The 25,460-nt window shown below is 43.2% G+C and overlaps 2 protein-coding genes across 2 annotated transcripts; both read right to left on the bottom strand.

Annotated features, from left to right (window-relative positions):
• Positions 1-15,422: 15,422 nt before the first annotated feature.
• LOC128425224 (protein AMBP-like) lies at positions 15,423-18,918 on the bottom strand. Its single transcript, XM_053411755.1, has 10 exons — positions 18,670-18,918; positions 17,984-18,123; positions 17,410-17,486; positions 17,136-17,252; positions 16,735-16,836; positions 16,496-16,551; positions 16,283-16,367; positions 16,013-16,180; positions 15,699-15,872; positions 15,423-15,580 (listed from the first exon to the last, which is right to left on the bottom strand). The coding sequence occupies exons 1-10, from the start codon at positions 18,787-18,789 to the stop codon at positions 15,555-15,557; spliced, it is 1,065 nt and encodes a 354-aa protein (XP_053267730.1). The 5' UTR covers positions 18,790-18,918; the 3' UTR covers positions 15,423-15,554.
• A 566-nt stretch (positions 18,919-19,484) lies between these two features.
• On the bottom strand, positions 19,485-25,288 carry LOC128425302 (protein AMBP-like). Its single transcript, XM_053411855.1, has 7 exons — positions 24,732-25,288; positions 21,633-21,778; positions 21,364-21,440; positions 21,102-21,221; positions 20,445-20,546; positions 20,244-20,293; positions 19,485-20,136 (listed from the first exon to the last, which is right to left on the bottom strand). The coding sequence occupies exons 1-7, from the start codon at positions 24,849-24,851 to the stop codon at positions 20,074-20,076; spliced, it is 678 nt and encodes a 225-aa protein (XP_053267830.1). The 5' UTR covers positions 24,852-25,288; the 3' UTR covers positions 19,485-20,073.
• Between the last annotated feature and the right edge of the window lie 172 nt (positions 25,289-25,460).

Raw genomic sequence — 25,460 nt, 5'->3', positions numbered from 1 at the left:
TTTGAGTGAAGCCACCACATGGTTCACACACACACACGCGCACACACACAGCGCCTCAGCACGAATCTTTAACAAAAAAAAGAAAAACGCCACTTCGGTGAGTTTGTTGGTACTAAAGCTTTCCTCTTGAATGTGTCTACTATAGATCGCGTGGTCCACTAGAGGAGCAGCCTGTGTGTGTGTGTGGTTGTGTGTGTTGGGACTCAGGAGTGCAGATGGCCCAGTTTTTTCTCCTCTATCCATGACCTCCCATCCTCAGTACAGTTGAATAGTTTCTTTGTGGGGGGAGGGGGGGGGGGGGGTGGGGTGCACAGATTTGACCTGTTGCCCCTCATGCATTGTTCACTTGTAAAAAATCCTCTTTTTCTAAGTTATTTGATATGAAACACGGCACTTGATGCTACATGGCTGCATGCTGGAATATCTGAAAGGGAAGACACATGAGCAAGAGAAGAAGGGTTGCCCTCTGTTGGCTACCAGAGGCCTATATTTCTTTAATGAATCAATTTTTATTTTATTTTTTAACTCAAAGAGCGGCATTATGGCTATCCAACACGCTTTCCGGATGTGTAATCATGATGTAACAACAACTGGCTTCATCGATGTTGTGAAGTACTGTACACAATAGCTTTACTATTATTATTTTTTAATTTCTTTTAATGAGAAAAAGAAAGAGACAGTAGCTGAGTGCACTGGGCCTCCTCTGCCGTGCTGGCGTCCAACTCTTTCCTGGCCAGTGCGACCACTTTGCCAATGGTCACTGTGTTACTAAAAAGAAAAACCGCTGCTTTCGCTTTGTATCAAAAGAAAAAGAAAGAAAGAAAGAAAGAGTCGCATTTGGAATTCACTTTATAATCTCCTCTCAGTATTTTATTAACATCCTAGTCATCACTGTGAAAGCAGGCTGGGTTATTATATTTTTTTTCTATTTATGAAGGTACATTGAGAAGATGCATTTTTGAATATGTTGTGGTTCTTCTTTTAAAAAATACAAACAAAAATCTATGAGTGTAAGAATATCTAAGGGTGACTCAAGCTGCTTCAGACTCGTAGTATATAAACTGTCCCGTGTGGAGGTAACCTTGCCACCCTCACCCTCCTGACCCACCACCACCATCCCCCCAGAAACCCAACTCCCCCCCCCCCCCCCTCTAGCCCGTTGACCCTCCAGAAGACTTTCTCCACCCCCCTCCTCCCATTTAAAGGACTTTGTTTGGTTGCCTTTTGCCAGCTACCTCGACTTATAAAGTATTCTCAAGTTGTTCAGCTGTCTCACCACTCTGCCACGTCGTTTTGGAGTCTGAAGAGATTCACTATTTGTTTGTGATCATCCACATGCCAGTATGTTTTGTTTTGTTTTTGCTATGAAGCCTGACAGACAAATGGACTCCAGAAGATGCAATGAACCCATCCCTGCATCCTCAGTCGGGACAGTTTTTATTTTACACTACAACCAAACCAATTCTCAAAAGCAAAGCGTGATTTTCTGCAAAGGAGTCTGTGGTTTCTCTCTCTCTCTCTCTCTCTCTCTCTCTCTCTCTCTCTCTCTCTCTCTCTCTCTCTCTCTCTCTCTCTCTCTCTCTCTCTGTCTGTTGCGTTATTGTACCCTATAAACCTCCACCTCTCTGTCTCTTTCAATGTCTCCATCAGCCTGTTTGGTCTTGTTTTTAATTTTATTTTCAGTCATACAAAAAAATGGAATTGTATCGCATGACTTATAAATGCAGGGAGTTTTATTGCACAAAAAAATGCGGAGCCTTGCGCGCCCCCAGTGTTTGTACGGGGTAACTGCAGGAGCCAAGGCTTTGGAATAGTTACTACTACTGAGCAGGACCCTAATACTGTTGGACGATGAAGACTTAAGACAAAAAAAATCACATGACTGTTGCAGGAGGTCACAGAAAAGGAAAAAAAAAATGGTTCCATCAACATGCCTGCTGCATTTTTGAAAGTCATGGCACCCTAACATTTGTATCGATGCTGCTTGTATGTTTTTATTTTGTTCATGTTGACGTTGTTGTTGTTTTTTTTTAAAGCCTACTGCTCAAATGGCCAACAGTTGTGTAGAAGCTTCACAGCAGCACTAGTTCACCTCATGAGAAGATGCTGAGAGTGTGTGAGTGAAAACTTTTCTTTTAGTCTTTTTAAAATTGAAGTGTGTGTTTGTGTGCGTGTGCTTCTCATGAGGCTCCGTGCAGCTGCATTGAACAGTCGTCTAGACTGACAACTTCCCGTTTTTCAACAACCACAATTAACAGAAGCGATAGATCCACCGCATCAAGGTATAGATTGGTTATCAGGCAACACATGAAATATGCATCGCTTGTCTTAAACTTGATTTTTTTTGTTTGAATATTGCACTGATGACTGTTGTTGAAACGTTGGCTTTTATGTGTCAACATTTTTTATTTTTTTCTGAATAGAAAAAAAAACAAACACAACAAAATACTATTGTATAAATATATGCTCCAGGTGATAATGTCCTAATGTGTGTGTCACTTTGTGGGAAAAAAGAACATGATGTTTTTTCTTTTTGACAAAGATGCGTGTATCTCTGTGATTGGGTGTATGTATATATACATATGGATATATATATATCAACGCTGATGATGATGATATCTTGGGGCACTTTCTTTTCTGAAGTGCTGTCTTCCTGTTTTTTATGAAAGGGGAATAATACATTTGATGGTAAGATCATTGTAACATGATTAAAAATTGCACGGTTGTGTGGTCGTCTGGCTCACGAGGGTCATAACATTTATGATGTAAGGGGCCAGCTGCCGGATTGGTGTACATGAGTGAGATGATTTTTGTTTTTTTAATAAAAAATAAAAAAAAGCTCTGACTTCTTTGGACCAAGTTGTGTTTCTGGTCTTGCTTCATTTCAAGCAGGAGAGAAACGGCAGATTTTTTCATGAGTGATGCAGATGTTCCATCGTGTTTCATTTTTGTTTGTTTGTTTGTTTGTACCCTTTTATTTTTGAACGTTTGTAACACTGTGATGATGACGTGATGTCATGTGGAGATGAGTGCTGTATTATTTTTGTACGTTTGTGTACAAGCCAGTAAAGAAATCATTAAACTCACTGGTGTATGCATACATTTGTTCCTCCTCTTCCAAAGCACAAGCTACGTTTGCCCGGCCTCGACCGCCCCCCCAACCCCCTCTTCCTCCCTCCTCCTGCATTTTTCATAGAAAAGGTTGGTTTGGGAAACACCCCCCTCCACCTCCCCCTCTCTCTCTTTTTCCCTCCCTGTCTTCCAAGCCCGGGCCCAACCCAGATCCCCATTCTCTCCTTTTGTCATTCATCTGGCCTCATCCTTTCACTGCCGGGATAAAAGAGCCCGGTGCATTGTGGGTAGGCTCGGTTTAAAGAAGGGTCCCCTCCCCTGTGTCTGTTGTGGGAGAGCTGGTTTTATGTTACACCCCCCCCCCCCCCCCCCCCCCCCCCCCCCCCAACCCCACATACACACCCTCCAAAAGTTTCCAACACACACTCGTCTCTTGTGCTCTCTTTTCCAACGACTGAGGCTTCGCTCGCTGCTCACGGCTCAGCTCTGCCTCTCAGACTCGGCTCCAGCACACACTCCAACGTGTCCCGTATTGATTATTTATGATCTTTTGGTCATTTCTCTTTTCCTTCTTTGAATTTGCTCACCTTTTCTCCCGAGCTCCGTTACTCTGCGTCTGCAAAAGATTCCCCTGGTTCTCAAAAGACAAAAAAAAAAAAAAACTCTTCCGTGTAAATACTTCAATGTCTGTTTTCAAATATCTCTTTTTTGGTGCTCTTGAAATATGAACTTTGAAGCCTCGTGGCCTGCTGTGATGAATTGGACCTGCCAATGTCTGGTTGCACTGTTAACCACTCGCACTTTATTTGGAGCGGTCATGAGTCAGAAAAGGTCGAAGAAAAAAAAAGAAGGCTGGAACACCCTCACTCTTTCACCGCCAAAAAGGTTAAACAGTGTGTGTGTGTGTGTGTGTGTGAGTGTGTGCACTTTCTGTAAAGACTGTGTGCTTTTTAAAGTCTGACTTGGAGTTCAGCTTCTTTTCACTGCTCTGATAAAACATGCACGTGATATGCATGGGCTGTATTTTGGTCTCAGCACCTGTTTGATTTGAAATTAACCCTTTGACTGGGTCGTGATCTCCCTGTTGCACAAAAGTGCTGATGCTGCACGTCTGCAGGCGGATCGTGGGAAACCAGGCGCGTCTCTGCGTCTTTCACAGCCCTGTTCCCGTTGCAACATCTACTGGGTGTCGACCCAGCAAGGGCTTGAGCAAAGGGGATTGCAATTTGTGATGGGAAAAGCGTAACGGCTGTGTGTGTTTAGTTTTTTTTGCGAGTTTCCATTTCAGCAAGATCTTGAGCTTGAATTTCCGAGCAGCGTCTGCAAACGTCTGGTTTTCACTGACAAGTAAAAGTTTGCGCTATTGTTAGAGCAGCTGTTAAAGCCGGCTCTCCGAGCTGCAGCTGAACCATCTGTGACCTCAGCGCTGACCACATCAAGTGCACTGGACTGATGTATTTCTTTGTCAGATACAAACTCAACACCAGGAGAGCTCGCTGCACTAAGCTCCAGCCCCTCTGTGTTTTGATACCGTGGCAGCCCAACGAGCTATCTGGCCTGCTGCTCGCTTGTCCTCTCCTCGCCTCCCTCCCAGCCTCCCTCCCTCCCAGTCTCTCACTTCTGCAGGATGTTTTTGTTGAGCTGGGTTCCCATTGTTCACACACTGAGTTGGCAGGCCTCCCAGGGTTGCTGCTGGCTGCTAGGCCCCCTAATAGGTTCTTCATGTGCCTTGGCTTTCCTCGCCCCGTCTTGGGTCTGGCTTCTTGCACGGAGCGGCCTGCTTCAGTGAGCCAGACAACGCCAGGCATTTTCAGGAGGAATTTTGCAGAGAGTACAGAAAGATCAGCTGAAGAATTGTTCGGGGAATTGTGTCGGGTCCAGAAAACGTAGGAGGGCGTCATCAAAAATCTCTTTAGTAAATGAGTAAACAGGCTGAATTGGCAAAAAGGACCGGTTGCATTATTGTGTGCGTGTCTGTTTGATTTGTATCTCAACGGTAAATGGTATTGAGTGTTGCTGTAGCGTCCGTGTTGGAGCATCTGGGTGATTATCTTTCATCGCTGTTCAAAAGACCCTCATAAAATATTCATACCTCATTTGAAGGGGGGGGACACCCGATCTGTGAGACACAAGCTTAACAGAACGTGTTGTGATACGTGTGAAAACACAACTTAATTGGACGATTAATTCTGTGTGAGCCTTGATTGTGACACCCCACACTCCCTCAGAGTCGTTATCTGATTTAGGACGTGGACACACACATGAGGAGGTTTTACAGTTGCTGCGGGAAATCGTTGAGTGACGACAGCCACGTAAAGAGGAACTTAGAGAAACGTTCAACTGTCTTTTCACTGGCTTGAACCACAGGCTTCACAATGGGTTGTGTTTGGGTTTTTTGTCGCCCTCCACATGACACCCGCCCTGCTCTTCTCATGACCTCAGGTTGTGAAATCCAAACGTATATTTCCTCATATAGATTGTAACATAACGCTAACGTGACTCATTCATGCTTGCGACAGGATTCTGCTGCTTGAATGTTGACACACACTGTCAGCTTCTTGGCTTTCAGTGTTTTCCATGAGCACGTTTCAGAAAACACTGAGGCTCAAGATCAACTTCCAACACTTGGGTTTCCTCCAGATCAAGACAATCTCCCACAATGTAGAGTTCACCTTCACAGATCTTGTCAGCTTCCTCTTCTCAGATACGTGAAATCGTACACAACTTTATCGACCTCAATCTGACTTAATATTACTTATCAGATATGCTCAAAATAATGAATCTCTGATGGCTCAGGAGAGTAGAGCAGCTGTCACCTCTCAGCTGTTGTGAGTTTTCCACAACACACACACACACACACACACACACACACACACACACACACACACACAGTTTTCTCTGTATGACACGTTCTTAGACTCTCACCTTGTTTCTGTTTAGTGAGGACGTTGCCTGATCTGTGTTTTCATAAACCAAACCATGTGCTAACTGACTTTTTGGCCTCATGTTGAGGGCAGCACGCACTGAGCTCGAGAAACACTTTAATATTATCATCTTATAAAGTTGATATAGTGAACTTGTTATCAAACAGTTGCTCAGGAAGGTGTGCTTATGTCTATCTTACAAATTCTTTGGTTCAAAGCATGAACGAAAACAACAATAATTAAATAAATACTCATGTGTGGATTATAACAGTTTTAAAGGTGATGCTTATCCACGAACTTTGAACATTTTCTCAGGAGCCATGAAACAAACTGACGTCCTCTGTTGTTTATATTATCAGATGTTCATTGTTTGTATGTAGGTTCTTTCAGCATCGAGCTGTTGCATGAACATAGCAGTTCAAATTTCAAGCGATTTCAATGTGAAACAAATTAAATTTCCCACAATTCCCTTGAGGCGTTTTTGCAAAAGACAACAAAACCAACCTCTAGAGATGAACTGTGTGCAGCATCCGGTTTTACTGATGCGAGAATATCAGTTAAAATATTCATCTGAGACAAAGTTACACAAGTTCCACCTGAACAAATAGTTGGATGCAAAACTAGTTTATCGTCAACTGGTTTTCTTGAACTCAAAAGTTTCATAAACATGAATTCACACAACTTAAAAGCAGCATCCCGGCTCACAGTGACGACTGATACATAAACTATGCAATATCCAGTAATCTTGTTTAAATGAGACACAAGTTTTCAGATTTATTACTGATTCGGATCTTGTTTTATTTGCGTGTACGATCGTCCCACGGTGTCCCTTACCAACTTGTCAGCACTTTTTCTGCTCAGCCATCCTTTCTGACGGTCTCACGCCAAGTTGCTTACTTTTATTTGGGTGCAGTCATTTCACAGACTGGGAAACGAAATGCTTCAGACCACAGCAGCAGACTGGGGAGTCAACGACGCTGGCTGGTGACACTGGGCAGTGAAATCCTGCTGATACTGCACTTTCTCCCTGAAAATAAAAACATGTCTGTCACTAAACACGTCCAGTGGACACCCCCCACCCCCACCTTCCCCACAAGTCTGCCTGTGAGTAAGAAGGGGAGTAAAAGGAATAAAGTGAGAGAGAGAGACAGGTGGTCGGGCCGGTCTTTGCCTTGCCCTCCGCTCCTTTTTGAACTTTTCTTTCATTCTTCCAGTTCATTCTGTGCTGCTCTCCATTGCGCCAGTGACAAGGCGCTCCATTCACTGGCTCATTCTTCCACCCCCTCCCTCCCCCCCTCCATCTCCCTCACACACCCCGACCCCATCCCCTCCCTCCCGGCTCCTTTGTCTAGCTCGCGGGGGCCTGCTTTAGCTGCTATTCACCAGCCAGACGGACCGCCATTGACTGGACCCTGCAACCCCCCCCCCCTGACATCCCACAAAACACCCTCACACACACACACACACACACATATGCACACAGCAACCTGGCCATTCCCCACCCTACGCCCTGTATCAGGCAGCTGCTATGCTAATAGGGAGGAAGGGATGGATGGAGGGAGAGGGGGGGGCGAGGAGGAGAGACAGAGTAGCCAGCCTATAGTAAAGGAACAGAGGGAGGGAGAGCAGGGAGAGTGACCCCTCTCCTCCATCTCCATAGCCATGCCAGAGCAGCAGCAGACCTCCTGTTACACAAAGGGAGTCCCCCGGCCCTCCTCCTTCCACCCCACTGTTCCCCTTTTTCTCATTCAAATCCATTTTATACCCCAGTGGTAAAGGGAGCTGTAAGTGCAGTATGTAAAGTAACCTTACTCCTGCCCCGCGGGCGTAACCATTCAGGGCTCAATACACAGAGAGCAGCCTGTGTGTGTGCGTGCATGTGCATGTGTGTGTGTGTGTGTGTGCGTGTGTGTGTGTGTGTGGAGGTATGGGCTGCAGTCCTAAACAAAGCAGGGGAATGGATACACACACACACACACACACACACACACACGCACACACAACTGACACCTGTCCTTGAGATGAGTTGCATCTCCCTTCACAGTCAAATAGTGTTGCACACATTAGAGGCGTACGTGCCTCACACACACACACACTTACACACACAGCAATCATTGTTTTCGTCCGAGCAATTAATAACGAAGTACACGCAGTTACCACTTTATTAGGTACAATTAGCTACAACCTGCAGTTTAAAGTTACAGCCCCCTGCAATAAATGCTAACGTCATGAAAGTCAAGATCTAACTGAATTATGTTCAGTTACGTCAGCGAGAGAAGAAACAAACCATTTATATTTTGCAAAAGAAGCTCATGTAATCTAACCACATAATGATATTATACACAATTGAAATATAAAATAAAACTACAATGACTGCAACATCTTTAGGAAAGTTACTGATCATTAACTAAAGAGTGATCATACACGGTCGCTGCATGTTTCTGTTTTTAATCTACAAGGGAAAAAGTTGACTCCAATGGATTGAACATTTATTTGACACACAGCCATTGCAGCTCTCCAGGTTTTCTCCCTTTACATATTTTTTTGACTTTTCATGTGTCTCACTGCCACTTAGAAGTGTGTAGTTGTGTGCTTGCCCGTCCCTGAGTGTTGGTATGTTTGTGTCAGCAGCTCGTTTCTCTGATAGCATGTGTACACATCTCTTTGGGTGTGTTCTGGGGTGGGGGTGTGCTGGCAGGAAGGCATCTCTCTCTCTCTCTCCGTCCCTCCTGTTCTGTTATTTACCCCTGTGCAGTGTGACCCTGTGCCCCCTCAGGGAGGCACGTCCCATTTGACATCTGCCTGTTTGCAGGGGGGGGGGGGGGGTACAAGGGGTGGGGTGCCCATATGGAGCTTCAACCCCCCAACCACCACCCAGACCCAGCTACCCCCCGACCCTGACACACACACACACACACATGCACGCACGCACACACATACACACACACACACACACACACACACACAGACACGCACACACACGCACACACCACAGCTCCTCCTGCCAGCACCCTTTGTTCCACCGTGCATATTTGTGAGTGTGTGAGTGAGTGAGTGTGTGTGTGTGTGTGATGTCATGCCATTCCAACACACAGACCTGGTGTAAACTGAGTGAGGATAAGGGGATTGAGATTGTGTTTGCAGAGATAGATGGATGGATGGATGGATGGATGGATGGATGGATGGACGGATGGATATCATGGATAGATAGATGGATAAATACATTCATAGATAGATGGATGGATAGATGGGTGGGTGGATTGATGGAAAGATGCATGAATAAATGGATGGACAGATGGATAAATAAATGGGTAGATAGATGGACAGATAAAGACATGGATATATGGACAGATACATACATGGATAGATGGATAAATACATGGATAGATTGACAGATAGATGGATGGATAGATGAATGGTAATACAGTTCACATTTCACACTTGTTCAATGTCTTCCTGCCATTTTCATTTGATGGATCATCCGGCCCATCTATCCATACCTACAGCCTGCTGTCCGTATATGCTGCATGATAGAGTGCACCAGTTACCCTGTATGGATTATCCTCCCACACAATGATTCAGTGTGCTGCACGCACAATGAGCAGCCTGGCCGCAGGGCTGGATCTAGGCTAACAAGCTCGGTGGAGTTTAAATTGCTCAGTGCAACACTGACAAGAACTGTCGGTGATACTGCACTGTGTGACAGCACTGTCTTTGTCAAGGTCTGCTGCCATTGTCTGAAAGGCTGTTTAGTATAATACCTCTTGTAAAAGGGCTTACAGGGATTTAGGTTGTTAACACACATTGTGACACATCTGTTGCATCAATTTTTCTATTACGGCAAAAGAAATTAGGCTTAGTTGGCTTTGGAAATAAATCTCTAGATGCATTGTCTGAGTTGTGTCTCTCTGGGGTGATGGGGTGCACATCCTCTCCAATATTTAGGCCAGTCAGTGGTTACTGATCAATGCTTCAATAGGACCAGTCCGGCAGACAAACAGCTTGCAGGACAACGGGCACAAGGATCACAACTTTTTGTCTATGTATTGATCAGCTGTTCAGTAACGGTAAATGCTCTGTATTTATATTGTGCTTTTCCATTCATACACGGCACAGGCGATAGACTATCTCTTCCTCCTGAGCCACAAGATATGGGATCATGAGTAAATCCTTGTTGTTCTTGCAATATTATATTAGAAATTTGCTTCCGAAAAAAGTGTCAGGGTTCTGTAAACATGAACAGGTGATCTCCATAGCAGAGTTAAAGCATCACTTTCCCTCTCTGCCTGCTGCACCACCTCTTGCCTGAATAATGCAGAGGATTTGATGATGTTGTACGCAGAGAACCCCACTCTTTGCTGTGAATGTGTAAAAACAAACTGCAGGTAAACTCTGTATCCAATTCTCTGGAGTTTATCTACAAGTCATGTCTGCAAATGACTTTTGCTGGAGCCTATGTGGCTGCCAAGGGCGTGACACCTTTATGGATGTTTTTACCGCCACCGGCTGGTAGGATTTCTCCCAGAGATTAAGTTTGATCAATAAGCGGCACCATGATGATTATTATGTGCGTTTACAAACCTTCCTTTCTTCACCATCATGATAAATGAACAATCTTCCGAGTACATGATAAAGGAATGGCTCCAGCGGGCCTGTTGTAGTTGTCTGCTGTGATATGTTCTCTAAACCATACCAGTTGAGCTTCCAATCTGTGGACATGCAGCAGTGCAATTTAAATAATATTACATACATGATTTTTCTGCATGTGAACTTCCAGGTTAAGCGTTTGAAGTATTGCAAATTGAAAAATGTTACTCTTGACATGTCTATATTCCAAGAATCAGATATCTTTGGGATTTATGCATAAATTATTTATATATAAGATATATTTATGCATGTGTGTGTGTATGTGTGTGTGTGTGTGTGTGCGTGCGTGCGTATACGTGTGTGTCAAGGAGTAATTATGGAGAATAAAGGCCTGGTTGTACAGAGTGAAACTGTGGGTTTTGAAGTGAGATGGGAGATGCTTTTCTGTTTGGCTGAGCAGACTCAATGGTCCTATTCAGCCAGCCCCCTTACTGCCCATTGTCCTCCCACCACAAGCCCTCCACACACACACACACACACACACACACACACACACGCAAACACACACACACACACACACACACACACACACACACACACACACACACACACACACACACACACACACACACACACACACACACACACACACACATAGCTGCAGGGACTAGTGGAATAGGAGTGGAGGCCAGGAGGAGAATGGAGTGTTGGGGGATGAGAGCTGTTGAGGAAGAGAGGTGATCTGGTGGAAGGAATCGTTTGAGAACTAGGAAATAAGTGTGACACATGTTTGTCTCTAACATGAAATCTTTAAACCTTTGTTTGATACAGTTTTCCTGCAGGAATCGATGTTTGACGAACAGCGTCATCGCAAATTTTCAAATATCTTAACTATTTGATCTGAAAAACTAAACGAGCAGTTGTAACCATGTCCTCAAGACAAATTTAAAGCCTCCATCTGTTCATTAACGTCCATCACTTACTCAGGTCAAGAAAACACATGTTGTCACCATCTCAATTAGACCTCTCCTCCAGCGGTTAACCAGCGCCACACAACAGAAAACAACCCACACACCACTACGGTCTGTGTGCGAACACAGACAATAGTCTGGCCAGGCGTATGAAGAATTCACACTCATTCACACTCATCAGGGGTTAATGATCGTCTGCCATTGGTCCGGGTCCCATTAGGCCATTGATCTGGCTGCGTCTTTTATACCACCTGGGGAAAGGAATGTGCCGGGTCGCCTATTGAGTCTGTCTGGCTGTGTCACCGAGTGGTCATACACCAGTGTGTATGTGCATGTGTGAGTCAAAGAGAGGTCAGTCAAAGCAGAAAGGGTTAGAACATCACACACTGTGCAGAGAGACAGTGGAGGGTTGAGGTCACTTGGTGAAGGGTCATGTGGTCTGGATTGAGTTGAAAACATTTATGGCCACACGCTGACTGTATACGAACACAAATATATAAACAAACACACACACACACACGCCGACGCCACTGCACTTAAAAGACCCTCTGTGGAAGTGGATGGATTATAATGCAGAGCTCAGCACCTTTAGCAGCTACGTGAGACACATACACCCACACACACACACACTCGCACACAAAGGGAAGAAAGGAGCTTCTTTCAGCTGCTTCTCTGAGGTTGAAAAACACTAGAACTTCTCCACAGGTGGAAAACAGCTCATTACAAGCACTTTCATTCTTAAATCGATAATCCTCCACTCGCTGGAGTGGGACTTTGGATGATGTAAGGTGCCACTGACTAGCCTGGCATCCATCTAAGTGGGTGAGTAAGTTGTGACTATTGATAAATGCAGAATGTGACATTTATATGAACAACTTACGTGTTTACACGGTGAAAAACCTATGAGTCTTCTTTAATAAAGTTTTTGTGTTTGATGCAAAAAAAGTGCGTGGGATTAAATTATTTGAAATAAACACAAGTATTCAATATTTGTATTGTGTCTCTGTCTTTTGTATTTTCTGTTTTTTCCGTTCTTGTATTGTTTTTCCTTTGGCATGTTTGCAAAGTACTTTGGCTCAATTTCTGTTGTTTCTAATGTGTTATAGAAATTTATCTCACTTGACTTGACCATGCATGTACTGGTTTATAAGTTAATTAGTGGTGAGAACCGCTACTAAAGTATTCATTATTAGAGACAGTTATGATACATCAGCAGCATTTTCCATTTAAATGTCACATTTATATTTGCTTCTTTTACTACCTCTAACATTTCAGTGATTTTTTTTGCTCTCTTTCCAAAGTTGCACTCTTTTGCTAAATGTTTTTCTGAAATCTGTCTGGTTCTGGAACAAACGTCTGCTCGGATCTCAGGCTTTTCCTCCAGGGACACAGATGACACAGCTGGGATTTAGGGGAGGGGGTTAGCAGGGTCTTTAAATGTTGGGGGGCTGCCAGTTGGTCAGCCATGTAATCAGAGTTGAACTTGAAGAAGGAAAGAAAGTGATGTCCAGCACAAGATGTGTGTGTGTGTGTGGTGGGGGGGAGGGGGGGGTCTTCTGTGAGAAGGACAATAGTCAGTGGCAGCAGCAGCTGACCAGAATCCCTTCTTCTTTTGTCATCCTGCATAATGACATCTCCACCACACACACACTGTCTCTCCCTCCCTCTCCCTCCCTCCCTCCCTCCCTCGCTCCCTCCCTCTTTACCAATCACTGCTCATCCTTCTTCCATCACCATCCCCTCTCTCTCTCTCTCTCTCTCTCTCTCTCTCTCTCTCTCTCTCTCTCTCTCTCTCTCTAATGCCTCTTTCTTGAAATCAATTTTCTCTTTGCACAAAACATGTTTCGATCATTACATATTTTCTGTCTTTAGAATTTGCCGTGTAAATGTTTCTTCGTATGTATACATATGGGTTTGTACATATACATGTGTCTGTGTGTTGTAAGGAATGTAACCTCTGAGACACTGTCCAGACTCAGTAAATATCTCGGCCACAGTCCATATGTTCAGTGTTTATGTCCAGCTCCCATCTGTGTGCAGCCTGTGTGTAATGACATCTGTTTCACTTTAATCACGAAAGAGACATCACTTCACTGATAAGGCCGACAGAGCACAAATACTATCAGCAAGTACTTGTTCTGCAAAAAAAACGGCCCATATGCCTTATCATTATCCTTATATAGTACACTTTAATACTCATGCACTAATGTGTAAGCAGTATTTGAATGTTTTATTTGGCTGAGATTGAGTAGTTATACCTCTAATTGCTTCTAATATAGACTTACAAGTACAATACTTGCAACAATAAACAATATCCACACTCTCATTCGTCTCGCCAGCTAGAAGAGAAGTGGTCCCAGGATATGGAACACGAGAAGGTGTCACAGTCTATGGACGTGTGAAGGCCTGGTAGAGGGTGAACCAGGCTTTCTGCAGAGCATGGGGCAATCTGGAGGCCTGTGTGTGTGTGGTGGGGGGGTCAGTGTGAGGGGATGCAGGAGGAGGGGACCCTGCTTATAGTCTGCTGAAGTTCTTGAAAGTTGATACAACTTTTCTTTCCTTCTAACCTGTTTCCATTTCCGAGGAATCAGAAGTCTGAACCTCAGCAGTCTTGCAGAGCACATCACACTGTGGGCCCGACAGCATTCTGTTAAAGTTGAAGTGATTCTGATGGCGAGTGTCTTTCGGTCGGTGAGATATCTTTCAGAGAGACGGCCAGAGGTCAGCAGATGATGAGACAAACCAGCTGAAGGGGTTGAGGGGATTTTTTTCCTGTCTGTAGCTCGGCCCGTCTAAGGTACTGGAAAGTTTTGTGCATGACCGATTGAAGTTATCGCTTCCTCTCAGTCTTCGTGGGAACCTGCTGAATTTCTTTTCCTCTTCTCACTCTGTCTATTCTCGTGGTGCAAGAAAACCGAGGTGTCAGAGTTTGTCCCAGTGAATGTGCATGAATGTGTGTGTGCTAAAAAACAGAGAAGTATGTGCCTGTGATTACCCATGTTTGTATGTGTTTGTGTGTGTGTGTGTGTGTGTGTGTGTGTGTGTGTGTGTGTGTGTGTGTGTGTGTGTTTGCACTTGTTTGGTTGCCCCCCTCCCTCCCAGCGCCAGGTGATATGGCCTGGTACGGAAGGTCACCGCCGTGATGTCACTTCCCCTTCCTCTCCGGATATTCCCAGCATTCTACTGCCAGCAACCGGGAACTCTGGGAACTAAGAGCAGGAAGCCTGGCTCCTTCGCAGGAGCAAGAGAGAGAGAGTGTGTGAGTGAGAAAAGAGAGAGAGAGAGAGCGAGCACAGTGATGAGGTTATATGTTGATGTTACAGCATTGAATGACTCATTTACTGTAAAAGAAACATAAGCAGGGAGGAGACAGTTAAAATGGACAGAGATGCACTTATTACACAGGGATAAGGAAGTGTGCTGCTGTGAATTGTTTTTATCATTTACTGTATAAATGTGTGAATGTGGTTATGTGTAAGTATCACATTCAAACTGTGTGAAATATATGTGAATCATCTGTAAATAGACAAATATCTCCCCCTACTGGTTATATTCACACAATGACATGCTGCAAGTTATGCATGCACCCACAGACCCAAGTGATTTATATAATAATAACAATGGTTTGAGGTGTTGTTATTAACCCGGATAAGGAAATACGTCATTTTTTTAATAGGTAATGTGGGAAATGCAGGAGTAGATATTTAGTTTTGTAGATAAACACACAGTAGGTTAACCCCTCCGTATAACATGACAGCAAAAACCAGCAATAACAGATATAAAACATAAAGATATCTACTATATTTAATCATTTTTTTACAGGTGAGTTCTCTAGAAAGCAACTTGAAACAAGAAAAAACACCAGTCAAACTGATCATGAAGTTTTATTAGTGATCGGTTGTGATTGACTTCACACTTCTTTATTGTGCTGTTGGCTCATGTCTCATCTCTGCTCAGTGTGATGGGCTCAGACGAGCAGAGATGTTTCCCCTCTTCTCGCTCAACTTGCCGTCAGCAGCTCTCCATCTGCCAAAGAGAAGAAAGATGGGTCTTTCCATTGGCTGGCGTCTGTGTCCCTGCTTCTATTTACAAACTGCTCTTGGTTACTATTCTGCATTTCCTGTATTTCTATTGGACGTCTCACCATCTTTAATCACGCCGCAGTACTCCTGACACTCTGCCCTGCTGTAGAACTGGTTGGCGTTGGCCTGGCAGATGCCGTCTTTGTAGGGCATGCATGAACCAGTGACGAAGTCGAAGGCCCAGATGGTCGGCTGACCTGTGCAGGGCTCGGGGGCCATGGGCAGACGGCACACAGCTGCAGAGACAGAGGAGGGCAGAGCAGAGCAGATATTTGCAAGTATTCAACTTTTCCCATGTCATCTTACTTAATTCTGGTTCAGTGGATGTGCTTTGACTTAGATGCTCTGTTGGATGCGTGTGTTTTCCCTTCCTCACCCTCAGTGCGACATCTCTGCAGACACTCTCTCACAGTAACAAAGTTGTTCTGGTTGCCCAGACACCCTCCGTAGGTGAAGAGCTCACAGCGCATCGAGGTCGAGTTGTAGAAGAAACGCTGAATGAACCCAAAGCACGGTCCGGTCTCCGGTGCCGCTTTGCAGGCCTCTGAGGAGGCAGAGTCATGGATGAAGGGGTGGAAAGGAAACAGTCATTACAGCAGAGAGAGAGAGAGATCTGGGTGTGTGGTTATGAAAGCTCATCTCCTACCGCTATCATTGAACAGAGCTGACATATCCCCGGATCCCTCCTCGTCTGAAAGAGCCAGAGTCGGCAGCACCTGTCTCCTCAGCCGCTGCAGCGACACATACACCTCGGTGTTATCTGGGCTGTTTCATTTATTTTAATTTCTTTCATTGAACTCATTTGTTTTCTTGATTATTGTGTTTTGAAAAGTGTATATTATTATTATTACTCAGTTACCTTGGGCTCTGGCTGAGATGGTGCTTCTTCCACCTGCTCTCCAGGAATACAGTCACCTGCACAGAGAGATAAAAACACACCATTAGGCTCCTTTAACATCTTCATTTGTCTTTTGTGTTGTTGTCGTGCTTACGTCTTTGTGTTGTCTACATGGTAGAGAAACATCTCCCTCTTAATGTTTTATATTTAGAGGCATGTCGTGTGTGTGTGTGTGTGTGTGTGTGTCTGAGTTGTTTAACCTTTGTTCTGCTTGATGATAATGGTGTCGTCACTCATTCCCTGATGTCTGACCAGAGTTTTGAAGTCATCCAGCACAGTGTCTCTCACAGACATCGTCCGACCTGAAGAGGCGAGAAATCCAACCCAGTGTTGAGGGTTCGAGGGAGAAACATCTTCTCAGGTTCATTCACTAATCACTGTCACTTCGTTAACTCTTAAAGAAACGACTGAATTCACTTTGTAGTCAAAGTCTGCAAACTATCATCATAAAGTCGAATTATTCATATTTGATCTTTACACAGGAAGATGGAGTATCCTCCCATAAGTCTGAAAAACAATAACACCAATCAATACTGTTCCATCACTTTTATAATAACTGCAAAATACAACAGTGGAAAAAAAGAAATCTGTGTCCGCTCACTGTACAGCTTGAGTGAGGTGCTGTTCTCCCCCGATGTTTTCTGTTTGCTCATTATTATAATTGCGTACTCGTCGTAGTTGGTGTGAACCACGTAGGCGTCCACGTCTGCATCCCACCCTGCAGGAGAGAGAGAGAGACAGATAGATAGATAGAGAGAGAGAGAGAGAGAGCAAGCACAGAGTGAAGACGAGCATCACTTCATCAGATTGAACTGATACAGACTGAGAGAGAGAGAGAGAGAGAGAGAGAGAGAGAGAGAGAGAGAGACACCTACTGTCAATATGGTAGAAGATTCGTCCTGGTGTGCTGGTTAACTCATATTCTCCAGACATCTCCACACATGTTCCATGTCTACACACACACAAACACACACACACAAACACACACACAGGCGCATAATAGAAGCGAACACACATTTTATGTTTACATGTTTTATGTTCACAGCTATGAATTCCTCTTTGCATCATGTATAATGTAACGAGCATCTCACTAACTCTGTCTAATCTAACATCCAAATACATGGGATGAAATCAACTTTCTGCCTGTATATATATAAAACGCTAACCCCACGTAATGATATGTTTGATATTTACATAGTTTTCCCTCTGATTTCTACCAATTTAGCCTCAGTTCCCTAAACTATTTTGTGACTGTTGCTGAAATTTTGTGTTGCAATAATTGCACAATTTTTGTCAGTTTTTTGACCGATACTTTTCTTTGTTGAATCTGTTTGATGAGCAACTTTATCCTTTGAAATAGTTAATTTTTTCCGCTTTGTGTGTGTGTGTGTGTGTGTGTGTGTGTGTGTATGTGTGTGTGTGAATGGGATACACCCTCTTGTCACCAACCTGAGTCTAGTTCGTGTCACCTTGAGTTTGTTTCCAGTGTCTTTCTCCAGAACCAGTTTACCAATGGCTGCATCCGCCCTGTTACGCTGCATATGGGGGCAGCTGCTCGTCAAGGCAACATCGTGCCATGTCCCCACAAACTGTTAAAAAAGTGAGGACATAAAAGTTTGCTATTTAAAAAGAAATCATGTTGAACCCAATTAGAACACACACATTCAAAGTGCTGAAAATAAGCATGGCTGTTGCCCTGGATCAATAAAACCTCTGCAGGGTGAACTTTATCCTCACGTTTTTATTCTTAACTGGAAAATTGCGGATTTTGAGCAACAGATCAGTTACGTATGAGTTTTTTATTCAACACAGACGTGATATGATCATTTATGCAGTACAATTATCCGAGTTTAATGCATTTATACGTTACTTTTCTACCATGTAACTAAACTTTTTAAAACATTTTTTATGCTTAAGAATTGCTGGAGGTTTTATTTTCTGTCTGTCAATATGTCGACAGTTGTCATTTCATTCCATAAATTGTAAATAAATGTATGTAGAACACAGAGGAAGTTCAAAAGTGCCTTTATGTACTTCTACATTTAAACTTCATTTACTGAATATATACATTTAAAGTAACAGAATATTACAAACAAAGGAGTAAAAACAATAAAAATCAAGACAGCAGATCTCACCCGGGTCAGATCAAAGTTCTCCTGTGTCGGGTAAAGAGGTTCAGGGAGCACAGGGAGGCCCTGGAGGGTCCCGGTCCAACCCAGGAGCAGCAGAGGAACCAGAACCACTGTTGTCTTCATCCTATCAACCGTCTGTCCACTTTTCTCTGAGAGGATAAAGGTCTGACAAATGGAATCCCAGGAAAAAGGCTCAGCTCTTCAAAAGGGGGACAGGACATTGACCTGCTGTGTCTGTGTGTGTGCTGTGGCCCCCGCGTGTAAACAATCCCACAAACCAGCAGAAAACAAACAAGTTACAGAGCAAAGTTCTGCTTGTGTGCGTCTCTCTGTCTGATTTGCCCGATCACCTGACCTCCTCAGGAACATCAACAAATCAATAAACGTCTTCATCTAAGAGACCAATGAGCAACGGCTGCAGGATCATTTATCCTGTTATATGGACATGTCATAAACATTCATTTTGATTTTGAGAGCAAAAAGCTTCTCTCCAATATTCTGAATCATTGACATTATTTTCAGTTTTTACCCAATTTTTTTTTCTGTTTTATGAAAAAACAGCTTGTTCCAAAATCATATAGTTTTCTGTTTCCATGGAGGACAAATTTAATCTGCTCAGTTTTTCTGAATTAACTTAATAATTTCCTGTTTTCATGAGAAAAATCTCCTGTTCAATCTTTTTTCGAATTATCAAGATAATTTTTCGCTTTTCATTAGAAAGAAAATCCTTAATTTGTCTGAATAAACCAGACAATTTGACCTTATTTCGGAAAAACAAAATCTTTATTTCAATCCAAAAAATAAACAAGAAATACAAATCCTATTCAGTTCTTTTATTTAGAATACTTAATTACAAAGTGATGTCACTGACATAGAACATGGCAGGATGTCAAAATACACAGCAGAAAGACATGAATATTTCTATTTAAATTTTCTTGATTGATTGTTTGAAAGTTATGGGATATTCCAGTAGTTTTTTATTAATTTCATTTTCAGTATTATCTGAAAGGTCAGTTGCACTCAACGGAATCACTTTTTTGGCAAACCAGCTACATCACACATTCATTTGAACAAACCCAACGTTTTGTATCCATAAGAAATCTGGAATAAAGGTGTTTAATCAATTAAGGAAATAATTCCTCTTGCTCAGTTGATTCGATTTGATGAGTCATTGACTGTGTGACCTCAGGATCATGTGATGATCGTCCCCTCCAGTCTGTCGACGAGACTTCTCGTCTTGTGTCGCTTAACAAACATTTATAATAAGCTCAAATTCCACAGAAATGCAATGTGTTATATTTTTACACTTTTTTTAATGTAAAAACAAGAATACAGACAATCTGTCCATAGATTTTACATTATCAGAATTTGTTTCCTAAAATAAAAATAAAAGGTTCTCTCCGATGGTCAGATATAAAGAGAGTCCACAGGCGGCACCACATTTCTCTTGGACTTCTTGGGAGCAGAAATCTGAATGATGGATACACAAGAATCCCACAACATGAGAATGAGCACTTTTTATTTGCAAACACAGACGTGTTGTTTCAATATCTGCATGTGACATTTTGGGTTTGTACCTGAGGCTGAATATGGGGCTCTGTGTCCAGCTCACGTGGAGCACACTCATCTGGGACGACAGGAAAGAGGAAGAGGTTTTTTTTTTGATATTCATACATTTGTCTATGTAAAAACAAATAAATATAAATTGTGATTTGAATCTAATATCTGCAGTACAGACATGTCAGTGGCCAACAGAGAAAACATATCATTAAAAGTACCTTTTTTGTGATTCATGATGACGGCCTCATCACTCATGCCATGTCGTCTCACCAATGTTTTGAGGTTGAGCCGCACGGCAGGAGTCACATCCACAGTCCGACCTGAAGAACACCAGTAACACACACTGGTCAAACATCCAAGGAAGAAACTAAAACACTGAACTGTGTTGTGCACTTCACCAAAAACTGAGACTCTGACACATGCAGAAAAGTGATATGGAGCCGCTGACAGGCAACTAAATGAAACACGCAAACACCTTCATTAAAATCAAGATTTCTCAAGACTTTTCTTTAGTTTTAAAGACTAATTTCATTCTGACTTTTAAACCAGAACTTAAACTAATGTTTATTAACATTACTTATTGATGGTCATTGGTTGATTTGTTGTGGTGGTCTTTAAAAAGTCAGACAATTTTGAAAATTTTGTCCAGGAAGAGAAAACTTAAAACCTTTTTTACTGTAATGAAGACTCAAACTGATAAAGCTACTAATAACTATTAATATTAGCAGCTGAAACCGATTTTGCTTTCATTATCTGTTAATGATTGATTTGATGTTTGGTCTTTTTTATTTTCTTAATCTTAAACTTATGAATTGATTATTTAAAAATATTGGTAGCTAAAACTAATGATTACTTTCAGGATTTTTTTTACTTACTGTAAAGTTTGATGCTGGTGGTTTTATTCCCCGACGGTTTCTCTGTGCTCAGCAGAAGCATCAACGCGAACTCATCGTAGTTGGTTTCAACCACGAAGGAATCAACATCAGCATCGAACCCTGCAGAGAGCAAAGAGTTCAACGGGGGACAGATCTGAGGACACATCTTGGTAGAAGATTTACCAAACCTGCTGCATTGAAGATTTAACCAAAACCTTGTCGATGAGGTGTGAAATGTGCTGAGTGAAGCTAAGAAACATACTGAGATTACGGTGGAAGAATCGTCCTGGAGTGTCGGTCAAATCGTAAACTGTGGACGTCTGCTGACACGAGCCGTTCCTGCATCCAGGGGAACACACACACACACACACACACACACACACACACACACACACACACACACACACACACACACACACACACACACACACACACACACACACACACACACACACACACACACACACACACATAAACAGGTGACACTGAGTTTAGTCTGTGTGCGTGTGCTGGTGTGTGCGTGAGTCTGACCTGACAGAAGTGGCCGTCATGGTGAAGTTGCCCTGAGAAGCAACACGTTGCAGCTGCAGTGCCACGGCGACGGGGTTCCCCCTCTTGCGCTGCATGTAGTGAGGACAGGTGGAGACCACCGCCACCTCGAACCAGCGCCCCATGAACTGCAGGGAGCACGGAGACATGTACTAGTTACAATGAAGATAAATATTTTTTGAGAGAAGATTCCAGATTCATTCACTAGACTGGCACTCAGTAGAGCTCAACAGAGCCGTATAGGTTCATCTCTGATCCATGCAGCTTCCTTCTACCAAGTTGTGTGGTTATTGGTCCAGTAGTTTATTACATAAACCTATTGACAAATCAGAGTCTGACAAATCAGAGATGAAAACCCATTTATCAAGGAAATGTCACCAAAATTAATAATTATTTGAAACACTACAGGAAATTAAAAGTTGAATGATGTTTCGAGAATATCTAAATAGTTGACGGGTAATTTTCTGTAGCTCGACTTATCCATTCATTCATTAAAAGCTCATTTTATCCTGCTACTTAGTCTATAGGGTTTTTATATTGTGTTTTATTTACATTGTATGAATTGGTTTATTTTTGTCGTGCACTGATTGCTGGCTGTACATCAAATTGCCCTTGAAGGATATTAAAGATTTTATTTTATGGACAACTTTAGTTAATCACAAGCTGCACAAACCAAGCTAGAGCAGCAGAGGAACCCAGCAGCCAGCAGGGGGCAGCCTCAGGGCATCCCAGCAAGCAGACTGTGATTCTTGTAAGGCGTCGGAAGACAAGGTTGAGAAGTACTGGGTTATTCTCTAACAATAGGTTTTAAAGTATGTAAAATCATCAAGTATCTAAAAGCCAAAACTATAAAAGTAACTTTTAAGTAAGGCTGTCAAATATATGTAGTAAAGTAGAAAATATTTTCCCTGAAATGTTTATCAAAAGCAGCATAAAATAACAAGGACACACGCACGATGATCTGTCCATCCTGTTATTGGGCTTAGTTCCACACAGTAAGCATCAGGTGGTGTGGCCTAGTCGGTAAAGTGTATGTTCTTCAATAAGAGAGACTTGAGTTTGAATCCCACTCTTTCCAATCTTTAAGATGGCAATATACTGAACACCTACAATCGGCATGATTTCTCCTATTAATTGCAAAATATCTTACACTATGTAAATTTAAATTAGTTAAATATAAAAACACATTTTTTAAAAATTTATAATAAAAACAAAAAAAAAAACTGCGTGCGCAATTCCTGCGCATTGGTCTTCTGCGCAGGATGTGCGCAATGGGCTTCTGCACAGAATGTGCGCAGTAGGCTTCTGCGCAGCATGTGCGCAATGGGCTCCTGCGCATGATGTGCGCAGTGGGCTTCTGCGCAGAATGTGCGCAGTGGGCTTCTGCATGATGTGCGCAGTGGGCTTCTGCGCAGAATGTGCGCAATGGGCTTCTGCGCAGAATGTGCGCAGTAGGCTTCTGCGCAGAATGTGCGCAATGGGCTTCTGCGCAGAATGTGCACAGTAGGCTTCTGCGCATGATGTGCGCAATGGGCTTCTGCGCATGATGTGCGCAATGGGCTTCTGCAAATGATGTGCGCAATGGGCTTCTGCGCAGAATTTGCGCAGTAGGCTTCTGCGCAGAATGTGCGCAATGGGCTTCTGCGCAGGATGTGCGCACGGAGTTTTTTTTTTTTTTATTTACTTAATTTTTTTATACTTGATTTAATTTAATTAAAATTTTTATTTAATTTTTTTATATTTAATTTTTCATCACCATCATCCCGTGCTGGTTCAGGGGTAAAGGATGCTGGTGTCCGCAAGCCTGTCGCCGCCACCCCCCCACAGGAGATTATGTGCTTGTGTGTGTGGCTGCGGCTCTTCCTGGTTCTTCCCGGCCCTACGCTGCCAGTGCGAACAGCCCAAGTATTTAACAGGGGACGAGGAAAGGAGGCGGAGCGCTTTTCACAGCGCTTCTACCTCCGGTGCGTCCCGGGGTTAGAGGATGATGGTGAAACGTTAATGTATTGTTTTACATTGCATGTGTCACGTCATGATGAATCAGTCTCCTATGTCGCCTGTACCAGGAGCCGCCCCTGTCACTGGTTATCTTGGCTCGCTGTCTGCTCGGTAACCAGCCGTCCGGACCGCTCCGTGAATAAGGAGGTGGAGATGTTTCTTTACTTGGAATGCGGCCCCTTTATTTCTAGGATATACAGCAGGAGCAGCACTCACATCACCTCTACTTGGTCCGTCACTTCTCGTTATACACACACATTTAGCGTCTTTTCTCACAATACCCTGGTGCACCACGTCACACAAACTTTCCTTAAAGGGGCAGGCCATACAACGCAACAGCTCTCGGTCTCATATACAGATGGCAATAGAAAGCAGAGAGGGATTTTTACACACTGTCTGATAAAGATTCTGACAGTAAAGGCAAGTTAAGTCTTTCATTCTCACTTTCCACCTTAAAACTATGAAATGAACTGAACTATGAACTAGTTCAGAATTTAAATGGTGAACTATGAACGTGAACTATTCATGTTTATTTGTATGAACCGAACTTGCACAACACTGGATTTCTACATGTGCTTGTCCTCAACTGGAACAAAACACTGATATCTCAAAGACAGTCCGGATATAGTCTGCAAATATTGATTAATGTTGGAATTGAGCTCAGAAGCATCACGTGATGACAGGGAACACACAATCGTATAATAATTGTATACATTATCATTTTGACAAAATTAATAACCACATTTGAAATAACAAAAGCAGGCAAAGAAAGTTCAGTTGACAAGATGAGAAAGTGTTACATACATTTTGTATATAAAAGCTGGAAGAAAGATGAGAAAGATAAATATGAAACCAGAAATTTGTATAATGTCTCAAATAAAATAAATAACTAGAATGGATTTCAGTACTGGATTTGGCCATTTATCCCCTTTGACCCCAATATGTGGGTTCTTCTCCGGCCGAGGACTCCCTCCCCCCCCCACACACACTCTAAGGTTAGTGGAAATCGGTTTGGTAGTATTTGTTTAATCCTGCTAAGGAACAACAAACATGGGAGAGAGTCAGAGGTGAAGAGTTACTCACCTGGTCCAGATGGAAGTCCTCCTGTGGGAGGGGGAGAGTTTCTGGCAGTGTGTGGACCCCCTGCAGGGTCCAGACTGACCCCAGGACCAGCACAGAAACCAGACTCACTGCTTTCTGCATCCTGTCTGTCCACCTGACGCTCTGTCCCTCACTGACCTTCAATCTGTCCACCTGAGGCTTCGTCTCTCACTGACCTTCAATCTGTCCACCTGAGGCTCAGTCCTTCACTGACCTCCTGTCTGTCTGCCTGAGGCTCTGTCCCTCACTGACCTCCTGTCTGTCTGCCTGAGGCTCTGTCCCTCACTGACCTCCTGTCTGTCTGCCTGAGGCTCCGTATCTCACTGACCTTCAACCTGTCCACCTGATGCTCCGTCTCTCACTGACTTCCTGTAGCTGCACGAGGTCAATCTGAGACAGAATTGCGTAAATGTTCTCCCACAAAACTACAAGACAAAAAAAGTTGGGAGCAGACCTGTATCTGCCTTGGCGTGTCTCTTGTGCGTGTGTGCATGTGATAGTGTGTTTGTTCCTCTGACTAATCAGTGAATCGCTGGACTTCAGAATTTGTCTCTAAAACAGACAAGCGATCAATACCTGGCAGAAGTGGACGGCTGATAAATAGTAGGGAAAAGGCTGCAGAGTCTCAGAGTACATCAACAGAGAAGAACATTTTTCTATAGTTCTATATACATACACATATTTCTATAGTTTCTAAATAAATAATTATAG

Source organism: Pleuronectes platessa, chromosome 19 (assembly GCF_947347685.1).
Source record: "Pleuronectes platessa chromosome 19, fPlePla1.1, whole genome shotgun sequence".
In the NCBI taxonomy this organism is placed as follows: Eukaryota; Metazoa; Chordata; class Actinopteri; order Pleuronectiformes; family Pleuronectidae; genus Pleuronectes; species Pleuronectes platessa.
The sequence above is the reverse complement of the archived record's forward strand: the minus strand, read 5'-3'. Positions and strand labels throughout refer to the sequence as shown.

Coding starts and splice junctions, on each gene's coding strand:
- LOC128425302 (XM_053411855.1), bottom strand. CDS start 24,851: ATGCAGAAAGCAGTGAGTCTGGTTTCTGTGCTGGTCCTGGGGTCAGTC. Junction 21,779..24,731: donor AGGACTTCCATCTGGACCAG/GTGAGTAACTCT, acceptor TGCTCCCTGCAG/TTCATGGGGCGCTGGTTCGA. Junction 20,547..21,101: donor CACCAGCATCAAACTTTACA/GTAAGTAAAAAA, acceptor GGTGTTCTTCAG/GTCGGACTGTGGATGTGACT.
- LOC128425224 (XM_053411755.1), bottom strand. CDS start 18,789: ATGAAGACAACAGTGGTTCTGGTTCCTCTGCTGCTCCTGGGTTGGACC. Junction 18,124..18,669: donor AGAACTTTGATCTGACCCGG/GTGAGATCTGCT, acceptor CTTTTTTAACAG/TTTGTGGGGACATGGCACGA. Junction 16,552..16,734: donor TATCATCAAGCAGAACAAAG/GTTAAACAACTC, acceptor CTCTCTGTGCAG/GTGACTGTATTCCTGGAGAG.